This window comes from Notolepis coatsorum (genome assembly GCF_963971535.1).
Source record: "Notolepis coatsorum genome assembly, chromosome: 13".
Classification (NCBI taxonomy): Eukaryota; Metazoa; Chordata; class Actinopteri; order Aulopiformes; family Paralepididae; genus Notolepis; species Notolepis coatsorum.
Window position 1 is genome coordinate 125,902,332 of NC_140177.1, and position 21,650 is coordinate 125,923,981.

The following is a 21,650-nucleotide window of genomic DNA, read 5'->3' on the forward strand; positions in this document are numbered from 1 at the left end:
GGTTTGTTTTGGTGAAGGGGAAAATGGAGGGCCAAATGGTTACGTTAGTAAATGTTTATGCACCCCCAGAGAGTGAGAGGGATTTATATGAGACCATTTTTGACATGATAGTGATGGAACTAGAAGGGATATTGATATGTACGGGAGATTTTAACGTAGTACTGAATCACGACCTAGACACCACGAGTACTAGAAAAGGACGGGCGCCCATCAGTAGATATATGAATATTCAGATGACGGAAATGGGAATTACAGACGTTTGGAGGGAGATGCACGCCATGGACAGGGAATGCACACATTACTCACACCCACACGTGACGTATGCGAGAATAGACTACTTTTTGATGACGACGGGGGACAGTTACAGGGCACGGGAGAGCAGTATAGGAGTGGCGGACATATCGGATCACAGTGCCATATATCTGACAGTAGATCTAGAAGGGAGACGGAGGAACACGATTTGGAGACGAAATGTAGGAATATTAAATAACAAAGGGGTGGTGAGTCAGATCAAGGAGGAGATAGCCAGATATAAGGAAGAAAATGACAACGGGGCGGTAGACCCGAACATTCTATGGGACACACTGAAGGTAGTGATAAGGGGGAAATTGATGGAAAAAACAGCAATGCTGAAGAAGGCCAGAACGGAGACATATCACAATCTGATAGGGAAGCTAAAGAAGCTAGAGGGGAGACACCAGATATCAAAAGAACAGGAAACGCTCGGAGAAATCAAAGAAGTAAAGGCCAGGATAAATAGGGAATTATTGACGGAAATAGAAAAGAAAGCGAGGTTCATGAAACAAACGTACTATGAAGGGGGACCAAAAGCGACCAGACTGTTGGCTAGGAGAATTAGAACGCAACAGAAGTTGAACGCGATACACACAATAAGGGATACAAAGACTAATGAAATATTGAGGGACCCAGCTGAAATAGAGAGGACATTTAGAGAATACTATGAGAAATTATACACACAGCCAAAAGCAGCGGGAGAAGAGGAAATAGAAGCATATCTGGAGAAGCTAGAGTTACCATCGATAGGGAAAGAACAGAATGAAGAGTTAAATAAAATAATTACGGAACAAGAACTGGAAGATGCAATTAGTAGAGCTAAAAACAACAAGTCTCCGGGGAGCGACGGATTCCCATCGGAATTCTACAAGACATTTAGAACTGAATTAGCACCCATGTTAGGGGCGGCGTTCAGACACACGATGGAAGAGGGGAAAATGCCCCCCTCGTGGAAGGAAGCCATAATCACCACGATACCGAAGGAAGGGAAGGATAGGGAATTATGTAGTAGTTTCAGACCTGTGTCCATACTCAACGTAGATTACAAGATGTATACATCGATAATATCAAAAAGATTTGAGACGTTTATGCCAGACATTATAGATGAAGATCAAACTGGATTTATTAAAGGGAGACAGACACAGGACAACGTGAGAAAGACATTACACATAGTAGAGGAGATACAAAAACAAGGGGGTAGCGCGGTACTGATTAGCCTAGATGCAGAAAAAGCGTTCGACAGTGTGAGCTGGACATTTTTATATAAAACATTGATGAGGTTCGGACTGAACGGGAGGGCGATGAAGATGATCAAGGCGCTATATCAAGAGCCGACAGCGAGGGTTAAGGTGAATGGCAGCTTGACGGATAGAATCAGATTAGAGAGGGCTACCAGACAGGGATGTTGTCTCTCACAGACGCTCTTCGCCGTTTTCATAGAACCACTGGCACAACTGATCAGGCAGACCGAGGACATCAAGGGAGTAAGGATAAAGGGAACGGAATATAAACTAGGCTTATTTGCAGACGACGTGATAGTATACATGAGGCAACCAGAAAAGAGCTTCCCGGCACTGATGGATCTACTGAAGGAATATGGTCACTACTCAGGATACAAACTAAACGTGACAAAGACACAGACCTTAGCATGGAACTACTCTCCAACGACGGAAATTAGAGAACAGTACGGGATAAGATGGGACATGGACAAGATTAAATACTTAGGGGTGAACATCACGAGAGGGGTGGAGAAACTGTTTGAGGCGAATTATACACAGATAAATCAGAACATCAAGAGAGACCTAGAGAGATGGACAGTAATGCCCTTGGACTTCAATTCAAGAATAGAGGTCATTAAAATGAACATACTATCAAGGTTACTGTACCTATTCCAGTCACTACCGATACAAATACCACAGAATCAATTCAGGGAGTGGGACAGACTGATATCGAGGTTCATATGGGCGGGGAGAAGACCACGGGTCAGATATAAAACACTACAACTACCAAAGGAAGAGGGAGGGATGGCAGTACCCAGCCTACAAGATTATTACTATGCAGCACAACTGAGAGCAGTGACGTGCTGGTGTAACGACAGATATGAGGCAAGATGGAAAGACATTGAAAAAGAAGGGGAGGGATACAAGGTACAAGCTCTGGTGGGGGATAGGGAACTATTTAAAGAAAAAGAGGGACTATTAGATCCAATCACCAAATACACCTTGACCATATGGAACAGAGTAGTAAAAACACACAAATTGGAGAAGCAGTCAGGGGTCCTGAGATGGGTAGCACATGACAAGAGATTCAAACCAGGGAGGTTAGACCATGGATTCAGAAGGTGGGAGAGGGGGGGGGGGGCAACAGCAATATGCAAAATGATAGAGAAGGGAGAAATGCAGACACTACAAAAATTAAAGGAGAAATTTGGACTAGAAAACAGGGACCACTTCAGATATCTACAGGTTAGAGACTACTACAACAAAGAAATAAGGGGGGCCAAAGACGAGGAACAGAATGGAATAATAAAGATGATAGTATGGGCATACGAAGGGGGGCAAGGAAGAGTAATATCAGCAATATACCGGGCTATAATGACCAGCAAGGGACACACGACCGATTACATAAGGGAGAAATGGGAGAGAGAGCTAGATATAGAAATAACAGGGAAGGAATCGGGGAACATATGCGAGGTACAACATTCAACAACAGGATCGAGAATATGGAAAGAATTTGGATGGAAAAACATAATCAGATTCTTTATAACCCCAGAGCTGAAGGGAAAATATGCACCAACACAAAAAGCATGCTGGAGGATGTGTGGGAAGGAGGGGGCAAATCACACGCACATATTCTGGGGATGTCAGAAGCTGAAGGGGTATTGGGAGGAGATAGGGGAAGCAATGATCAGAATATTAGGATACGGGATACCACAAACAGGACTGGTGCTTTACTTAGGAGACCTGACACACGAGGGAATACAAGGGGGGGACAAATATTTAATAAAGATAATGTTGATAGCGGCCAGAAAAGCAATAACGAGACTGTGGTATAAGGAAGACCCACCGACAATAGCAAAATGGGTAGGAATAGTGGAAGAAATACAGGATATGGAAAGGATAACACACATGCTGAGGTTACAGGAAGAGAAATTTGGGGAAAGATGGGGAAAGTGGGAGGATTATAAAAGGAACGAGAACGACATCACAGAGGAAGAACCAAATGCAACACAAGAGAGCGAAGGGTAAAGGAGGAAAGATGTTCAAGCAGGGTCTATGAACCCATGTCACACACCTGTACTTTAGTTAATATTATCTATTTTGTTTTTGGGATATTACAAGTGCTGAATGCTTTTATACCTTATTATTTATGTCTGTTTAACGGTGTGATATTAAATATTCAGGGATGATGTGGTTTGTGTATGGGTGAAACAAAAGGCAAAGTGAAAGTTAATAAACAAGAGAAAAAAAAAAGGACGAAGGAGAAGGGAAGAAAGAAGCTCAAGGAGGGTCTCTGGACCCAGATCACACATACAAACCTTAGTCAGCATTTATTGTCTTTGAGTAGGAATTACCTGTTTATGCCTGTTTATGGGAGATACACAATCAGCCTTTGTATCAAATACCTAGAAAACAACAGTAGGGGAACCAGACAACTAACCATGTGATACCCATGTAAATATTTATGTGCACTGTTTTTTCTTTTTGTTTTTATTGTGATACTAGTCTCTTCATTTTTTATTATTTATTTTTTGTAAGTGCTGTCTGTCTAAATAAATGTTAATAAAAAATTTAAGTTTAAAAAAAAAAAAAAAAAAAAAAAACTGAACAGTCTACATATATATATATATATATATATATATATATATATATATATATATATATATAAAATACATGTATTATCATCATGATTAATATTAATGCCTTTAGGTGCAATCCTCTGGAATACAGGGCCATGATTAGGCCATTGAGAGAAAATTATGGTTTTTTCAATGTATATTTGGTTTATAAACTGATATAAAGAGACGCTTTAAGAGGGTAATATCATTATCATCACGGGATGATATTGACGGTGGTGAACCAGTGGTTTCACAGGCACAGGCCGCGTTAGCAGGGTGTTTGTTTTGAATTCCGATCTAAGACACAACAAAGATAACGTGGACACAGAGGCAGAGCGCGATGGAGGTTGATAGTAGAAACTGCATTTTGATGTGTGTGAAAGGTTATTAGCAGTTGTCATGACAACGCATCGCATGACAACCAGGAGAGGGGCGGGGGCTATCGTTGCTATGACAAAGATCTATAAGTCGAACAGTGTTTCCGGGTGTGAGGCAGACCAAAAGAAACAAATCCCACAGGAGGGAATAGACCAAGAGACTCTCTCCTCTTATCACAGAGGGGGGGGGGGGAAGGATGCCACATCATCATTAGCTTCGGCTACCACGAGGATGGTCTTGGCTAACGACCAGGCCTGACCACTATTGGACTGAATAGCAGAGGGACGATAGACTGAACACACTGAAAGATCATTAGAATAGACTTTTCAAGGACAATACAATCTGTTAACATCTGAGCTGAGGCTTCTGTTTATAGAAATAAACATTGCTTCTCCTTGTAAGGTATTTCACGTTGTCAAAGTGTGGAATTCTTACGAAGGTGGAGAATTATTATGGTTTGCGGATCGTACTAACGGGGAGAGATAAGGATTATATTCAGCCAGTATATGAGACGTCAGGACCATTAAAATTACACAACGCAGAGGAATTGGATGGAGAGAGGATAACACAAGAAGACGTGATACTGGCCAGATTGATCAGGATCTAACACCATGGACTATTATTTTACTTATTTTTACTTTAATTTCTACGCACCACTATCCGCTGGGTGCATACTATGACCTTTATCATGTTTTGTAACAGATTTACAGAAATTCAAGAAGCTTATTGGAATGTGAGGTTCTGATATGATTTGATTAATATATCTGCATTATTTTATCCCACTTTGCTGCTTGTTTTACACCGACATATGCTGATAAACTGGAGACACAAATGGCACAAAACGACACAAGAGGCTTATGGCGGGGACTGAAGACAATAACTGACTACAAAGTCAGCGCCCCCTCAATGGGGAGCGACGACGCCTCTCTCGCGGACAAGCTCAACTCTTTCTACGCTCGGTTTGGTGTAGACAGTGGCGCTGCTAGCTCTCCGGCTAGTGACGTCACTGGCGCACCGGCTGTTGTGGAGGGGGGGGGGGCAACCGCGGGGGGGCGGGGACGCTCTCTCGTTGTCGGAACACAGTGTGAGAAGAGCATTTATGCAGGTGAACACCAGGAAAGCGGCAAGCCCAGATGGTATAACAGGACGCATACTTAAGTCCTGTGCCAACCAGCTAGCCCCGGTGTTCACCGCCATATTTAATCAATCCCTAGCGGAGTCAGTGGTCCCTGCCTGCTTCAAGATGTCTACCATCATCCCTGTACCGAAGAAACCCTCCCCAACATGTCTCAATGACTACAGACCGGTGGCACTCACCTCTGACATTTGTGCCTCCCTCCCCAGTGATATGGACCCTATGCAATTTGCATACAGGACAAACAGGTCCACTGACGATGCGGTCTCCCAGGTACTGCACAGCACCCTCTCTCACCTTGACCGTCAGAAGGGGGGCTATGTGAGACTGTTGTTCATTGACTACAGCTCAGCGTTCAACACCATAGTCCCCACCAGACTGGTGGACAAGCTGATCGAGCTGGGTCTGAGCTCCGCCCTGAGCGCCTGGGTACTGGACTTTCTGAGTGAAAGACCCCAGGCGGTCAGGGTGGGGGGTCAGACCTCCAACACCATCACCCTGAGCATCGGGTCCCCCCAGGGCTGTGTTCTGAGCCCCCTGCTGTACTCACTCTACACACACGATTGTGTGGCCAAGTTCAGCTCCAACTCCATAGTGAAGTTTGCAGACGACACAGTGGTGGTGGGGCTGATCTCGGAAAACGACGAGAAGGCCTACCGGGAGGAGGTTGAGGTACTGGAACGCTGGTGCCAGGACAACAGCCTGCTCCTGAACATTGGTAAAACCAAGGAGCTGATCGTGGATCATAGGAGAGGACAGCAGGAGACACACACACCACTGATGATAAACGGGGCCACCGTGGACAGGGTGAGCAGCTTTAAGTACCTGGGGGTCCACATCTCAGAGGATCTGACATGGTCAACACACATAGACACAGTCGTAAAAAAGGCGAAGCAGCGCCTCTACCACCTGAGACAGTTAAGGAAGTTCAGAGTATCGGGGAAGATACTCCAGTCCTTCTACTCCGGAGCTGTAGAGAGCATCTTGACTGGAAACATCACTGCCTGGTATGGAAACAGCACGGCACAGGACAAGAAGGCCCTACAGAGAGTGGTGCGCTCAGCCGAGCGTACCACGGGTATTGCACTACCTCCCCTGCAGGTTCTATACAACAAGAGGTGCAAATCCAGAGCCTGCAGAATAATGAAAGACCCCCATCACCCCAATAACAGCCTGTTCCAGCTGCTGAGGTCAGGCAGACGCCTGCGAACCCCAGCTACTAGGACAGAGAGGCTTAGGCTCAGCTTCTTCCCCCAGGCCATCAGAGCCTTGAACAATGAACACTGAGTGCCACAGAACACTGATCTATCCACACACAAGCACACACACGACACGCACGCTGTGCACGCTCACACACTAGCAGCCACTTTAACACTTTAACATGAGCAGACACACACTCATGCCGCACACGCCCACACTTATGGCCAAAAAGGAAAGGTCACTTTAAATTAGTATAACAACAGTAACAGTGTATTTCACTACCTAAGCTACCTAGCATGTCCTATATGCCCTGTAAATAACTATGTACAGATACCGAGATGTCGCACCATGCTACCTGTTACCCGTTTATTGCACAATGTTGTTTTTTATTGGATTCTATTACATGTTGTACCACTGTATTGCACATTGTTGCGGGCAAGACCACCCGCATTTCATTGTATACTTGTATGCTGTGACAAATAAAACTCTTGACTTGACTTGATTTTATGTCTTATTTCTTACTGAAAGCACTTTGAACTGCAATCCCCTGTATGAAAGGTGCTATACAAATAAAGTTATTATTATTATTATGATACTTGATTGCCATGTATGATACTTGTAATTTTCCCAATACAATCTAAAAACTACAACCCGGACGCGGTACCTCTGCTGGCGCTCCTGGCGGGCGATCTCCTTCAGCTTGCTGGCCTGCTCACAGCGCCGGCGCCTCCGGTCGCCCTTGGCCTCCGCCTCGATCTTCAGCTGCTCCCGCCGGTAGCTACGCTGGTAGGCCGTGATCAGCCGCCGCATGCGGGCCGTGAGCGACGAGCTGGTGGGCCAATCGCAGGCTCCGCTCTGACTGGAGAAGGTCTCGCTGCTGCTGACCACTGGGGGCCCCGCCTTGTCCACCACGGAGATCTCCTCGTCCATGTTCATAGAGTCGCCCTGGTCGGGGGGGGGGGGCACGTTTAGTGGTTATGTCGTTATATTTGTCCGTGATGGAGAAGAATAGGAATTCAATCAAATCCATGAATGGATCCAGTTTGAATGTATATTATTGACTACGGATGAGATATTTGAGTAAATAAGTTACCTTCAGTTGATATTCACTTAAGTTTCTGGAAATAAATATATTAAGAGCTAAAAACACAAGGGCTGGATGTAATGGGCTTCTAGATTGTTACCTCGTCGTAAAGGTCTTTGGTGTGCCTCGAAGTGGGCTTGAACTCCGGGTCCTCGGAATACTTGTCATAGTCAGGACTGCAGAAGACACCAAAAAACACCGAACAGGTCAGATGTGGAACGTGCAGAATTGCTACTACAATAGACCTGTTCACTGTCCACATCAGACTCCTTGTGTGCGCGCATCAAGGGGGCAAAAGGTATGTAATCCTGGTCAGAACAACAGACTACAATATATTTGCATTTGTTAGCCATGCTAGCAATCTAAACAATCAACCCATGCCAAAGCTAGACATGTAAAAGGTTTAACACATTTAGCCATGCTGATTTGGCTAAATGACATCCAGATGATTTAGTTTGAAACAACTATGGTTTCTCCATAGAGCCCTGTTAAACTTTAATTTAGCGCAGGAGCTCGCGCAGGTAGGGGGCAACTCAGTCACGTGACTCAAGTCAAGTCAAGAGTTTTATTTGTCACGGCATACAAGCATACAGTGAAATGCGGGGGGTCATGCCCGCAGCGATTGTGCAATAATACAAGTAATAAGAATAGGAATGAGAATAAGACATTTGTGCAATAATACAAGTAATAAGAATAAGACATAACAGGTATCTTGTACATAAAGTTTACAAAAAGCATGGTAAGACATGCTAAGGTCCTGCGATAGTGCAATACAATGTTAGCTACGGATGAGGCACTGGGTCTATGTACACTACTATACAATGCTATACTATACAATCTACAGTTATACTATATATCGTTATGCTATCTTGCTATATCCATCTATTTACTATACAAGAACCACTCCCGTTCTTAAATTTTTTAAAGTGACCTTTTCATTGTGTAAAGTGACCGTTGAGTGTGAGCGTGTGCAGCATGTGTGTGTGTGTTCATGCTAAAGTGACTGTTAGTGTGTGAGCGTATACAATGTGTGTGTGTTGTGTGTGTGCTCAGGTGTGCTCAGTTGGTCATTGCAGCGAACAGGTCTATATCTTGTACAATTCAGATCTACATACATTTGAAAGGTATGTGTCAAAATAGATGCTGCAGCTTGAGCTTCCTTATAACAATCCCACATTTTCGCATCTATTCAAGCCTTTCAGTAATAATAAATACAATCAACAAGACGATGTTTAGGTAATCAATAATCTGTGAATCACGATGAAGTATTGATTAGGTTGTTCTGCAGAACTCACTCCTCTCCGAGCTCGGCATCGCCGGTGTGCTGCTCGGCGTCGATGGCCTTGTCGTCAGGGCGACCAGCTCGCTCCAGGAAGCAGAGGCAGGGGTCTGCGCGCATGGTGGTGTACATCTCGTAGCCTAGCAACGCACAGAGAGGGAGAAGAGCGGGATTAATACACACACACAAAGACACTAGGGGTGGGGGGGGAAATCGATACGTAGTAGTATCGCGATACTTTGCGTGGCGATACAAGTATCGATATTTAATTACCGGTATTCATAAAATTTAAATTTAAAAAAAGATTATATATATTTTTTTGTATAAGGAAGTTGCATTGTTCATTTCAATACCTGTAATAGTACAGTAGTCCACACACGCACACATGTGCATTCAGCTAAGTTGGAATATGACTAATACAAACAGTTCAGTTTGTCAGGTACATGCAACACAGATTACAGTGTTTACATCTGTCTGCTTAAGAAAATAACATGTTCTGCAATAAAAATTATTGAAGTGAGATGAACAGACTGAACTTTATTTTATTAGATAAAACATGTTGACAACGTTTTACTTTGCAGTTGAAAAAAGGTAATACATTAAATTTGATTAAACATTTTCACTCAGCGTATCGCGATATATTTAGTATCGCGATACTATCGTATCGTGACGCAAGTATCGTGATAGTATCGTATCGTGAGGTCTCTGGCGATTCGCACCCCTAAAAGACACAGTTAATAACAGGCTGAGCTCCATGTTGGAGGCACTAACGAGGTTGCTGGTTCAATGTCTGGCATCAACAGGAAGGTGCATTTCAGCTGTGAGCAGGTAACCAGACACCAGCTGGTATTACAGAACCTTGATATCACTACTGAAAACACAAATGAGCAAGGCACTGAACCCCAAACTGCGCCAATGGTGCTGCACAGCGGCGGACCCTCAACCTCAAACCTACTGCAATACATGGTCTAACAACAGTTACATCACCTACATGTTAGGAACCCTCACACAGAGGACACATTACCGTGTTTGAAGACCCCGACCAGCAGGGGGCGGTCATGTTAGGAACCCTCACACAGAGGACATATTACCGTGTTTGAACTCCGACCAGCAGGGGGCAGTCATGTTAGGAACCCTCACACAGAGGACACATTACCGTGTTTGAAGACCCCGACCAGCAGGGAGCGGTCCGCGTCTGTGTCCCACCAGCCTGCCGGCACCTCCTGCTGTTCCATGTCCGGCATCCAGTTGTCAACATCCCTGCAGAAAGGTCAAAGTTCAAGTTAACACTTTGATCGCCGGGGTTAAATTCATAATTTACCATCCCTCGCCAGCCCTATTTAACATGGAGACGTTCCCCTTCTTTGCAGGGCTATAACTTTTTAAATTGTATTGCTAAATTGACATTACTATGGCCCATTCAACGTCCTATATCTATTGTTCAGGGTGTAGCAACGTTATACTTTTTCATTCACATATTCATACTAAAATACGGTCTAAAGCAGGGGTAGGCAACCCTAGGCACGCGTGCCTGCATAGGGGGGGGGGGCAGCAAAAAATAAATAAATAAAAAAAAATATAATTATAATTTTTTTTTTTTTTATATAATAGTGAAATATTTTGCACTGTTGTCGCATTTATCTTGTTGAAATCCTCCCACAGGTTCTTTTTACTACCACATATTTAATTGAGACCCTTTATTTGTTTATTATTTCAATTTAGCTGGAAATACATTGCTACATCATTCAGTAACATTTGCAGAGCCTTATAACAAAAACATTATTACGGTCACCATTGTGACCAGTGGGATTAATCAACAAATTGTATTATTTATTTTACTATTTCATTGAACATTGCACATGTTAAAAGCCATTTTTCTTACTCAAAATGTGAGTATTACCAAGTAAACTTGTGTTCTTAAAACAATGACAATAAACATAGTTTTATTAGGTTGAAATAATGTGGTTGTGTACTTATTTTTCTGTTAACTTATTATGGATTGAAAACCTTAATGCACAGTAACTGAACTCAATATTTGTAAGTTCTGGTAACTTATTATTATATATTTTTTTACAGTGTAGTCTTGCGATCAATCAAAACTTATTTACACGGTATACCTCACATTCACCCTCCATTCACATCCTGGTGTTCTCCATTAGGCCTGTAGGTGGAGCTATGACAGCACACGTACAGTACACACACCAATGGTGTGTGATGTGTCCAAAAATGAATGGGCAAATGTGAGTGAAATGGTCGCACTGTATGCAGCTGTTTGTCTGCATTGCATCCCCCCCCCCCCCAACTCAGATTTAGGGTTGATGCAACCATCATAATAATATTGTTAATAATAACAATAACAATAATGATGTAATAATGTAAAAATTATCATTAAAAAGACCTGATTATGAGAAAAAAAATTACGATGCATGGAATATTGTTGAGGCACACTAGTTACAACTATATTTCAAACAGGCACTCCATGTCAAAAAGGTTGCTGACCCCTGGTCTAAAGTATAAGTATGTTTTTATCGTTTTCTGCAGCTTTCTCCAGAACTTGATTTATAGCCCTAAATGCATTATATTGATGATCAAATACAGTTTGGTAGGAATCTGTGCGAGATAAAAAATTTCAAATGGACGTACTTCTAGAAGTTACTACGTATGATCTGATGATGACCGGATGGGGGGGGGGGGGGGGGTCGTTTATAATTCCGTGGACAACGTTATATCATTCATCTAGTGTGGGTGATATGATCATTAGAGCAGTTAGTATAGAAGACATTACAAAATAATGCTGAAACTCACCGTAGCTTCCTCTCGCCGTTGGGAGATGAGCGTGGAACAGAATTTTTTCTATTATGGGATGTCGAAATATCCGATCCATTTCCAGGTTGTATAATAGTATATACGTCCAAATCATGTTGCTTATCGAGTTATTGGTAACGGATCACTATCCGTCGTGATCGGACCAAATTGAAATGAGCACCAGCTTCCACTTCCTGTTTCTTCCCTGGGCGATCCGCCAATCGGCCACCAGATGGCGCTCTTGAACCGTTAGAGAGTTGATAGGGGCTCACCAGTACATCTCATGTCTCCGGGGGAGAAATATGATTTCTATCACAGATTTTTGAAATATTGATATCAAAGACGCTGTCCAGCGTCTTCGGCAGAATGAGCATGGCGGGGAATGACGTGTTCCAGCGTCAACGGCGATTAAAGTGTTAACAGGGTTCCCACAGACATTGCAAAATTTTATTCAAGGATTTTAATTTTTTTTTAATCTACTTTTTCTCCCTATTTTTCAATTTTTCTCCCATCCCAATTTCGCCTCGCCAATTCTCCCTTCAATTCTCCCCTCCCCTGTCTCGAACGTTGCTAGACTATGCCTCCCACAGGTCGGCTGCAGTGAGGACCAAGCCTTGAATCACGTGTCCCCTCCGGTACACGAGAAGGCAGCTGTCGGATCTTTTCACCTGAACAGCGCATCTCTCAGTGGCGAGGAGTAACGCGTGGGAGGCTCGCGCTGCCCCCGATACTTCCTGATTCTGCTGTACAGGCGCACCAACCGACCTGCAGGAGTCGCTGTCCACAACGTCCAATCCCCACCCACCGGCTTTCCCACACTCTAATACTGCCAATTGTATTAGTATGAACGACCAGCCAAGCTGGTAGCAACGCCGAGAGCTGGGCTCGATACCAGCATCTCCTGCGTTAGTTGCCCACTGCGCCACTTAGCAGCCCCAAATTCAAGGACTTTCAAGTACTTTTCTAAGCACTATTTTCCATTTTCAAAAGGGTATTTAAAAAGGATACAATTCACTTTTAAATGCTGTTTTTTTTTATAATTTTTTTTTTATCCAATATTTATGGCTTAACCCTTTAATCGCCAAGGACGACTTTAGACGTCATTGCTCGCCATGCTTAATCTGCCAATGACGTTGTACAGCGTCTTTGAGATCAATATTTAAAAAATCTGTCATGGCAATCATATTTCACCCACGGAGACTTGAGACTTGCTGTTGATCTCCTCTCAACTCTCCAACGGTTCAAGACCGCCATCTGGTGGCCGATCGGCGAATCGCCAAAACCGGAAGTGACGCGCCGGAAGTGGTGCTCACCCATATTTCGTCCGGCCACTCGCTATCGCTAGCGGGACTCCAGCTTGATACACTGGATAGCGATCCGTTGCCAATAACTCGATAAACAACATGATCTGGACGTATATAGTATTATACAACCTGGAACTGGACCAACTAGATCGACATCCCATAATAGCGAACTTTCTGCTCCACGCTGATCGCCCAACGCTACGAGGAAGCTGCGGTGAGTTTCAGCGTGTTTGATTATTATTATACATACACACTGCTCCGATCAACATATCACCCATACTAAATAAATGATTTAAGGTCGGCCACAGACTTATAAACCCCCCCCCCCCCCCCCCCCTCCGGTCACCAGCAGATGATATGAGGCATGACGTGTAGGACCTTGTACAATTGAAATTTTTTATCTGACGTCAATCGGTATCAAACTACATTTGATGATCTATGTATTTAGGGCTATAACTCACATTCTGCAGAATGCTGCAGAAAACGATAAAAACATATTTATACTTTAGACCGTATTTTAGTATGAATATGTGAATGAAAAAGTAGAACGTTGCTACATCCTAAACGATAGATACTTGACGTTGAATGGGCCATAGTAATGTCAATTTAGCAATACAATTTAAAAAGTTATAGCCCTGCAAAGAAGGGGAACATCTCCATAGACAAATAGAGCTGGCAGAGGATGGTATAAGGATGGATATAAGCGTGGCAGAGAAAGGGTTAAGCAATTTCCGACAATTAGTTACACTTTAGATAAAAAATTATAATATTTCTTGATTCAGATTTTTTTTTTCATGGATGAACAAAACTTTCAATGCGAATGGTTGATTTGAATTTCAAGGACTTTTTAAGCACCTTGTAAAAAATTGTCCGTTTTCAAGGAATTTCAGGACTTTACTTTTATTTTTTAAACAAAAATCACGCACTCAGACCTTGTGAGAACCCTGAGTTAAGCTTCGTCGTCTATCTGCATAAAATATTCTCTGTCAGAACAATAAATAAAAGTAAGTGATATAATTAGGGCTGTCAGTTTATCGCGTTAATTAAATTAATTAATTACACAGCAAATTATCGCGTTATGAAAATTAACTCAATTTATAATTATTTATTTCTTATTTATTTTGTCATTCATTCCATAAGAACGTAGAATACACATTTACAGACTTTATTTTTTATATGGTCCATTTGCATGTTCTCGGTATCTGATTCTAGGGACATCTATGGATCTCAGGGAATGTATTCCCAGTGTCAGAAATACTGTGTCTGTTACTAGGCTTGAGTAAATTGTAATGAACCAAATGAGAATATCAATTCAAAATATTCTTTTTGACTGTGAGGTTACAACTAAACTAAAGTTAGTTTAGGTTCGTGTTAACGTTAGATAATGTACAAAATAAACGCTTTCCGCTGCTATAAACGTTGCACTTTTATTTTGAAAACGCCAGAAAGGAAGTCATATTTGCTTTACCATCCTGTTCTGTGTTAGCTCCGGTTAGCTCCGAGCGTGCAGTAGTTAGTATTATATTATCAATACCAGCCATTGGATTACTGTTTTCTAAATTGGGGGGGCTTTTAATCGTCAAGGTAAGAGGATTTTAAGTCATTGTATCCATAAACTTCAATCGGTTCGGATCCTTTGAAGGAATGAGAATATCAACAAACACTGCTTCACGTTGAAACCACTGACTGCGCCCAGAGACTCGAGTGGTTAGGCAAAAAATAGTTCAGAGTATATTTGCTTATAAAACGTAATTGTCTAATTCAATAATTTTTTATTTCTCCATGTGGTGAATACACAGGTCACAACATGTTTACAGGAACGTTTTGGAGTTGTATTTGGTGACTGTAAGACCCTGTAGGGAACGTCAGGCTCCGGCCCCACCCCACTTCCAGTGATGAAGCTAAGCTACGCTAACGGAGCGACTGTTCCCAAAGCTAAATGCACGCACAGAGACAAAAAAGGTATGTATCTTCTTGTCTAACTCCAGGGAAGATGTTAAATAAGCTAATTTCCCAAAATGTTGGAGTTTTCCTTTAAGTGTTTTCCAGGTGGCAGGGGAGAGAATAGCGTGTGTTCTTGATGTGGTATTTGTTCCTTGTGCAGTGGGTTAACAGTAGGGATGCACCGATCCGAATGATTCAGTCCCGATACCGATGCCTGGGCTTTGGGTATCGGCCGATACTGAGTACCGATCCGATACCCATTGTTCAATTAATAAACTGTAGGCCTCACTGTGTGGAAGAGACTGGGATCATTCTTTTGTGCAAGGCAACATCAGGCTTGACTTAAAACATTACTTTCCTAACTTAGTGAAACAAAATGTAACAAATTAACAAATAGATATGTTAATTTGATAAACATACAAAAAAAATAAAAGGCTAGCTATTGTAGTCATATCGGGGCCGATATCCGATATCAATATCGGAGCATCCCTAGTTAACAGATATCATATATAGATCTGGTCCAATCATGTTTTTGTATGCTGTCCTCACAGTTTATCGTGTGCATAAGTGAGCATGTGCGTTGTGTTGAAATACCTGAAATCAACCCCTCCGAGGACAGAGTCGGCGTGATCCCCGATGACCTCCTGCTTTAAATAGTAGAGCATGCGCACTCTCAGCAGCACCCTGACAGGGAAAGAACAACAGTTAGTCCTCACTAACAAGGAATAACACTAGTGAGGATGTAGGAACAACAGTTAGTCCTCACTAACAAGGAATAACACTAGTGAGGATGTAGGAACAACAGTTAGTCCTCACTAACAAGGAATAACACTAGTGAGGATGTAGGAACAACAGTTAGTCCTCACTAACAAGGAATAACACTAGTGAGGATGTAGGAACAACAGTTAGTCCTCACTAACAAGGAATAACACTAGTGAGGATGTAGGAACAACAGTTAGTCCTCACTAACAAGGAATAACACTAGTGAGGATGTAGGAACAACAGTTAGTCCTCACTAACAAGGAATAACACTAGTGAGGATGTAGGAACAACAGTTAGTCCTCACTAACAAGGAATAACACTAGTGAGGATGTAGGAACAACAGTTAGTCCTCACTAACAAGGAATAACACTAGTGAGGATGTAGGAACAACAGTTAGTCCTCACTAACAAGGAATAACACTAGTGAGGATGTAGGAACAACAGTTAGTCCTCACTAACAAGGAATAACACTAGTGAGGATGTAGCAGGGCTGTCCCCTCTTTGTCAACTAAACATTCTGTTTTTGGACTTGAGACAAATAGTCTCTTTTTCTATAGATATATATTTTTGTTGATGCTGAATGTGTTGAGTGAGTCTGAAAAATGATCAGCACATCTCTGGTCAGCACTAGATTTAACATGATCAGCACATCTCTGGTCAGCACTAGATTTAACATGATCAGCACATCTCTGGTCAGCACTAGATTTAACATGATCAGCACATCTCTGGTCAGCACTAGATTTAACATGATCAGCACATCTCTGGTCAGCACTAGATTTAACATGATCAGCACATCTCTAGTCAGCACTAGATTTAACATGATCAGCACATCTCTAGTCAGCACTAGATTTAACATGATCAGCACATCTCTAGTCAGCACTAGATTTAACATGATCAGCACATCTCTAGTCAGCACTAGATTTAACATGATCAGCACATCTCTGGTCAGCACTAGATTTAACATGATCAGCACATCTCTGGTCAGCACTAGATTTAACATGATCAGCACATCTCTGGTCAGCACTAGATTTAACATGATCAGCACATCTCTAGTCAGCACTAGATTTAACATGATCAGCACATCTCTAGTCAGCACTAGATTTAACATGATCAGCACATCTCTAGTCAGCACTAGATTTAACATGATCAGCACATCTCTAGTCAGCACTAGATTTAACATGATCAGCACATCTCTAGTCAGCACTAGATTTAACATGATCAGCACATCTCTAGTCAGCACTAGATTTAACATGATCAGCACATCTCTGGTCAGCACTAGATTTAACATGATCAGCACATCTCTAGTCAGCACTAGATTTAAAGAGGTCCTTCTGCATGTGGGACACAGAATATGACAGACTTGTTGATTAAATCAACCAATTGATTAGCCGCCAAAGTCCTATGACTTATTAGTCGACTGAGAACTCCTCCGAGCGGAGGACAGCCCTAACACGCACACACACGGTGTGGAGGACAGCCCTAACACGCACACACACGGTGTGGAGGACAGCCCTAACACGCACACACACGGTGTGGGGGAAGCAGGAGGACAGCCCTAACACGCACACACACGGTGTGGGGGAAGCAGGAGGACAGCCCTAACACGCACACACACGGTGTGGAGGACAGCCCTAACACGCACACACACGGTGTGGAGGACAGCCCTAACACGCACACACACGGTGTGGAGGAAGAAGGAGGACAGCCCTAACACGCACACACACGGTGTGGAGGACAGCCCTAACACGCACACACACGGTGTGGGGGAAGAAGGAGGACAGCCCTAACACACGGTGTGGGGGAAGCAGGGACTGACTTGTTGCACTGGTGTTTGAGGTGTTTGCGGTAGCTGTCGTCCAGCAGCAGAGTGTCGGGGTTGTACTTGCGGATCCACTCCACCTTCTGCACATCAAACGAGCTCTGGGCCTTGACCCTCTTGCCCTTCCTGCCACGGGGCACGGGGATGGACAGGCCTGCAGGGAGAGGGCACAGAGTTACTACGGGGCACGGGGATGGACAGGCCTGCAGGGAGAGGGCACAGAGTTAGGATGGACAGGCCTGCAGGGAGAGGGCACAGAGTTACACGGGGCACGGGGATGGACAGGCCTGCAGGGAGAGGGCACAGAGTTACACGGGGCACGGGGATGGACAGGCCTGCAGGGAGAGGACACAGAGTTACACGGGGCACGGGGATGGACAGGCCTGCAGGGAGAGGGCACAGAGTTACACGGGGCACGGGGATGGACAGGCCTGCAGGGAGAGGACACAGAGTTACACGGGGGACGGGGATGGACAGGCCTGCAGGGAGAGGGCACAGAGTTACACGGGGCACGGGGATGGACAGGCCTGCAGGGAGAGGGCACAGAGTTATACTCTTATCGGTTCTTTTTGATAATTTTTTTATGATTTTTATATTTGCAGTTGAGAGCATTGGTCATCTCCCTACAGTAAAGATTAGAAATGATTGAATTATTGTAAATGTGTGTGGAGTGGTGGGAATAGCTGCTTCAATAATAACTTATAACAACAACAGACAAGTTAGACAACTATGTATACAAAAAAAACGATATACACTGAATGATTAGTTGTTACCTAAAGTCCTTGGACTCCACTGTAGAGAACGGGTGCAGGCCTTTGACAACAAACTTTGTCACAGCCCTGTGACACTCGTTCACCCTATCCTCTGTCATCTTTCCTCTAGCTGCTAGGGAGAAAGGACTTTGGGTATTGGAGGTAGAGGGAGGATGTGTGGTGGGCTCACTGGGACACATTGGTGGCTGACCTCAGCTTGACGATCTATAAAAAGTTTTTAGATTGTAGTATTTGTAGCTAAACAATTATTTTGTTTATTAGCCTATTTGTAATAATTCGTTATTAGCCTAGGAAACTCCGTATCTTGGCTTACCGGCTGCAGTGGACGTGGATGCAGATGGACCACTGCGCGCAAGGCAGTCGAATACGGCGCATTTCTGCACACTAATATAGTGTTTTGCAAACAAATGTTTTGATAGATTGCTCGTATTGCCACCCTTACTGGCAAATGTTTTGTTGCACTTGTGAACGCTTCGCTCTATCCGCCATCACGACTCAGTCCATGCAGAGCTGTCTGTGTCTGTGTGCAGCGCGCGTCAGCACGGAGACAGCGCTGAGATGCTTCCAGCTGCAGCACATCAGGTGTGCGGGGCTTGTATGTGCGGGGCTTGTAAGCGCTGCTGTCTGACGTGCTGCAGCTGCATACTATTGACAGCGCTTTCATTAAGGAGTACCCGTATGTATGTGTAGCGCGACTCGCGAGGAGTGTGTGTAATAATGACTCGCTGCTTCTCGTGCAGAGACAGAGAGAGGAGAGATCGTTCGCAACTTTTAAATAATAATAATAATAATAATAATAATAATTTCTCTAGAGTATCGATAGCAGTACCGAGGACGTCTGAGCTTATAAATACTCCGGTATTTTCTAATATAGTACCGGTTCCCGTTTAAAACCGGGGTCCGGGGGGCATCCCTAGTCACTAGTGATGTCATCAGGGACATTGAATCCCAACAAGTGTTAATTACAGCTCCATGAAATGATGTTGATGGAATAAATAGCAATACCTCATAATTTCATTAAGCTGAAATGAACACAACACAAGGATTCAATGTTCCCGATGACATCACCGGTGGCCACATTCAAACTCGTTTACTCTCAATAACTGTCAAACTAAGTTAATGTGCACAAATCTGTTTAGAGTTTTCAGATGTGTGAAATTATGTGCACAATAAATCAGTATTGTTTTTTTTGGTGAAGTGCCCCTTTAAGTTAAGCAGTTAACTGCAGCTCAAACAGCAGTTAACTGTAGCTCAAACAGCTCAAACAGCAGTTACCGTAACTGTAGCTCAAACAGCTCAAACAGCAGTTAACTGTAGCTCAAACAGCAGTTAACTGTAGCTCAAACAGCTCAAACAGCCGTTAACTGTAGCTCAAACAGCAGTTCTGTTTCATTAGGGGATCCGCTCGACATCACTCATGCACTGTCCTCGCACACGTGCACTGAATAAAGACCACAATGTACCTTTAATCCCAATATTTGTCTGACCACACCCCTATCAGCTTACCCATATAAGCAGGGGTGGGGCCACCCACTCGCCTCCTTCTCGCTTTCACCACAAGGAAGTGCCTCGGTAGATCCCCACACTTGAAATGATGTGATGGTAGGAGAAGAGTTGGAAAACAAGGATACGTTGACATATCTTTATTTTCTCGCTCACTATTTTCGAGAAAATACGGCGATATTGTCTTCGTACTGGAGTGTCTGGAAGATGATGATCATTCTAAAAATCCTCCACCGGTTTTCGTATTGGGAGTTCGCGCCGCTACATACTTTTCCAACTGCAGTCCTTGCTGTGTGCTGGTTGCGGTAAAGACACAGCCGGGCTGTAGGACGCGCCGCTGTTGTGAGAAGCGGTGGGTTCCAGGTTTGGTGAGTTATGTTTTTGCTGGCAGGCTCCACTTGTCTGTTAGTGCTATGGGGGCTAATTGACAATGTTTATGAAAACCGGCCCCAGGCTAGGGTCCTTTGTTCAGCCTCTTAGGCGACAGAAGACCTTGGTCTGAAGCCCATTATAGTTTTAACTAGTGGGCCACGACCATTAACACTGGTGATCCCTGTGTTTTCTGGACGAGTGGATATCTCTCTGTCACCGTGTTAAGGCCCCATCTTTCATATCCAAATGAGAGTATTCCCTCACGAGGAGATATGGGCATAGATGTTCGATAGCGGAAGATCGGTGTTCAAGTCAGCTACACAGGCCAGTTGGGTATTGTGCTGGCTCCGTCGGGTGTTGGTAAAATCACCGTTGTAAAACTGTGTTAACATCTTGTTTCTCTTTTCTCTTAAAAAGTGAGGAGGGTTTCAGAACGGCGGCCTGTCTGGGTGAGTGTTATATCATTGTGTACAAGTTCAGGTGATAGCTGCTTAGCTTACGGTTAGCCAGTCAGCTGTTAGCTGCGGCGTTAGCCTGCTGTGATCACTGCATGGCCTACATAGGTTGGGCCTACTGTTAGCCAGTCAGCTGTTAGCTGCGGCGCTAGCCTGCTGTGATCACTAGGAAACGTTAGCTTGCTGCTATCGGCCAAGGCCCAGCGTGGGGTAGCTCCGGCTCCTCGCGCGCCGCCGCGAGCTACCCTCTGGTCGCGTGCGCCGTTCGCTCGGTGTCTCGCGGGCAGGGGCAGTAGCGACCGACGGTTGGAGCGGCCGTTAGCTTAATGCTACTCTGTTGAACGTGCTTTGATTATAACATGTTTTAAACACTCTTGACTACGACGTCATCTTTGACAGAGGATGTTCGTCGAACCTGCCCTGGGCCAGGACGGCAAAGCCTGCGTCAACAAAGGGGACCGTAGCGACGGGTTGGAGCGGCGACGCTGCCCAGATCGAACAACACAGGACGGCTGTGTTTTCTACGGTGTCTTGAGACTGCACTTCGTTGATCTACGCTCCGGGTAGGCCAGGTCTGACCAGACCTTGTACACTTCTTCTGGCTTTCCCTTCTAAATGTTTTGTAAATAACGATGTTTTCCAAAACGAGTGTTACTGCACTACATTTAGGATACGACGCGAGTTGTGTGTGAATTGTCTTGTCACT

The 21,650-nt window shown here is 44.0% G+C and overlaps 1 protein-coding gene across 4 annotated transcripts in view; it reads right to left on the bottom strand.

Moving 5' to 3' along the window:
* chd8 (chromodomain helicase DNA binding protein 8) overlaps positions 1-21,650 on the bottom strand; it is a 202,305-nt gene that overhangs the window by 32,475 nt on the left and 148,180 nt on the right. For all 4 annotated transcript variants that reach the window (XM_084328043.1, XM_084328042.1, XM_084328041.1 and 1 more), the window contains exons 26-31: positions 17,839-17,995; positions 15,856-15,945; positions 10,365-10,468; positions 9,225-9,348; positions 8,030-8,105; positions 7,510-7,790 (exon numbers count right to left, since the gene is read on the bottom strand). In XM_084328043.1, the coding sequence (XP_084184169.1) occupies positions 7,510-7,790; positions 8,030-8,105; positions 9,225-9,348; positions 10,365-10,468; positions 15,856-15,945; positions 17,839-17,995 (832 nt within the window). The remainder of the gene's footprint in view (positions 1-7,509; positions 7,791-8,029; positions 8,106-9,224; positions 9,349-10,364; positions 10,469-15,855; positions 15,946-17,838; positions 17,996-21,650) is intronic.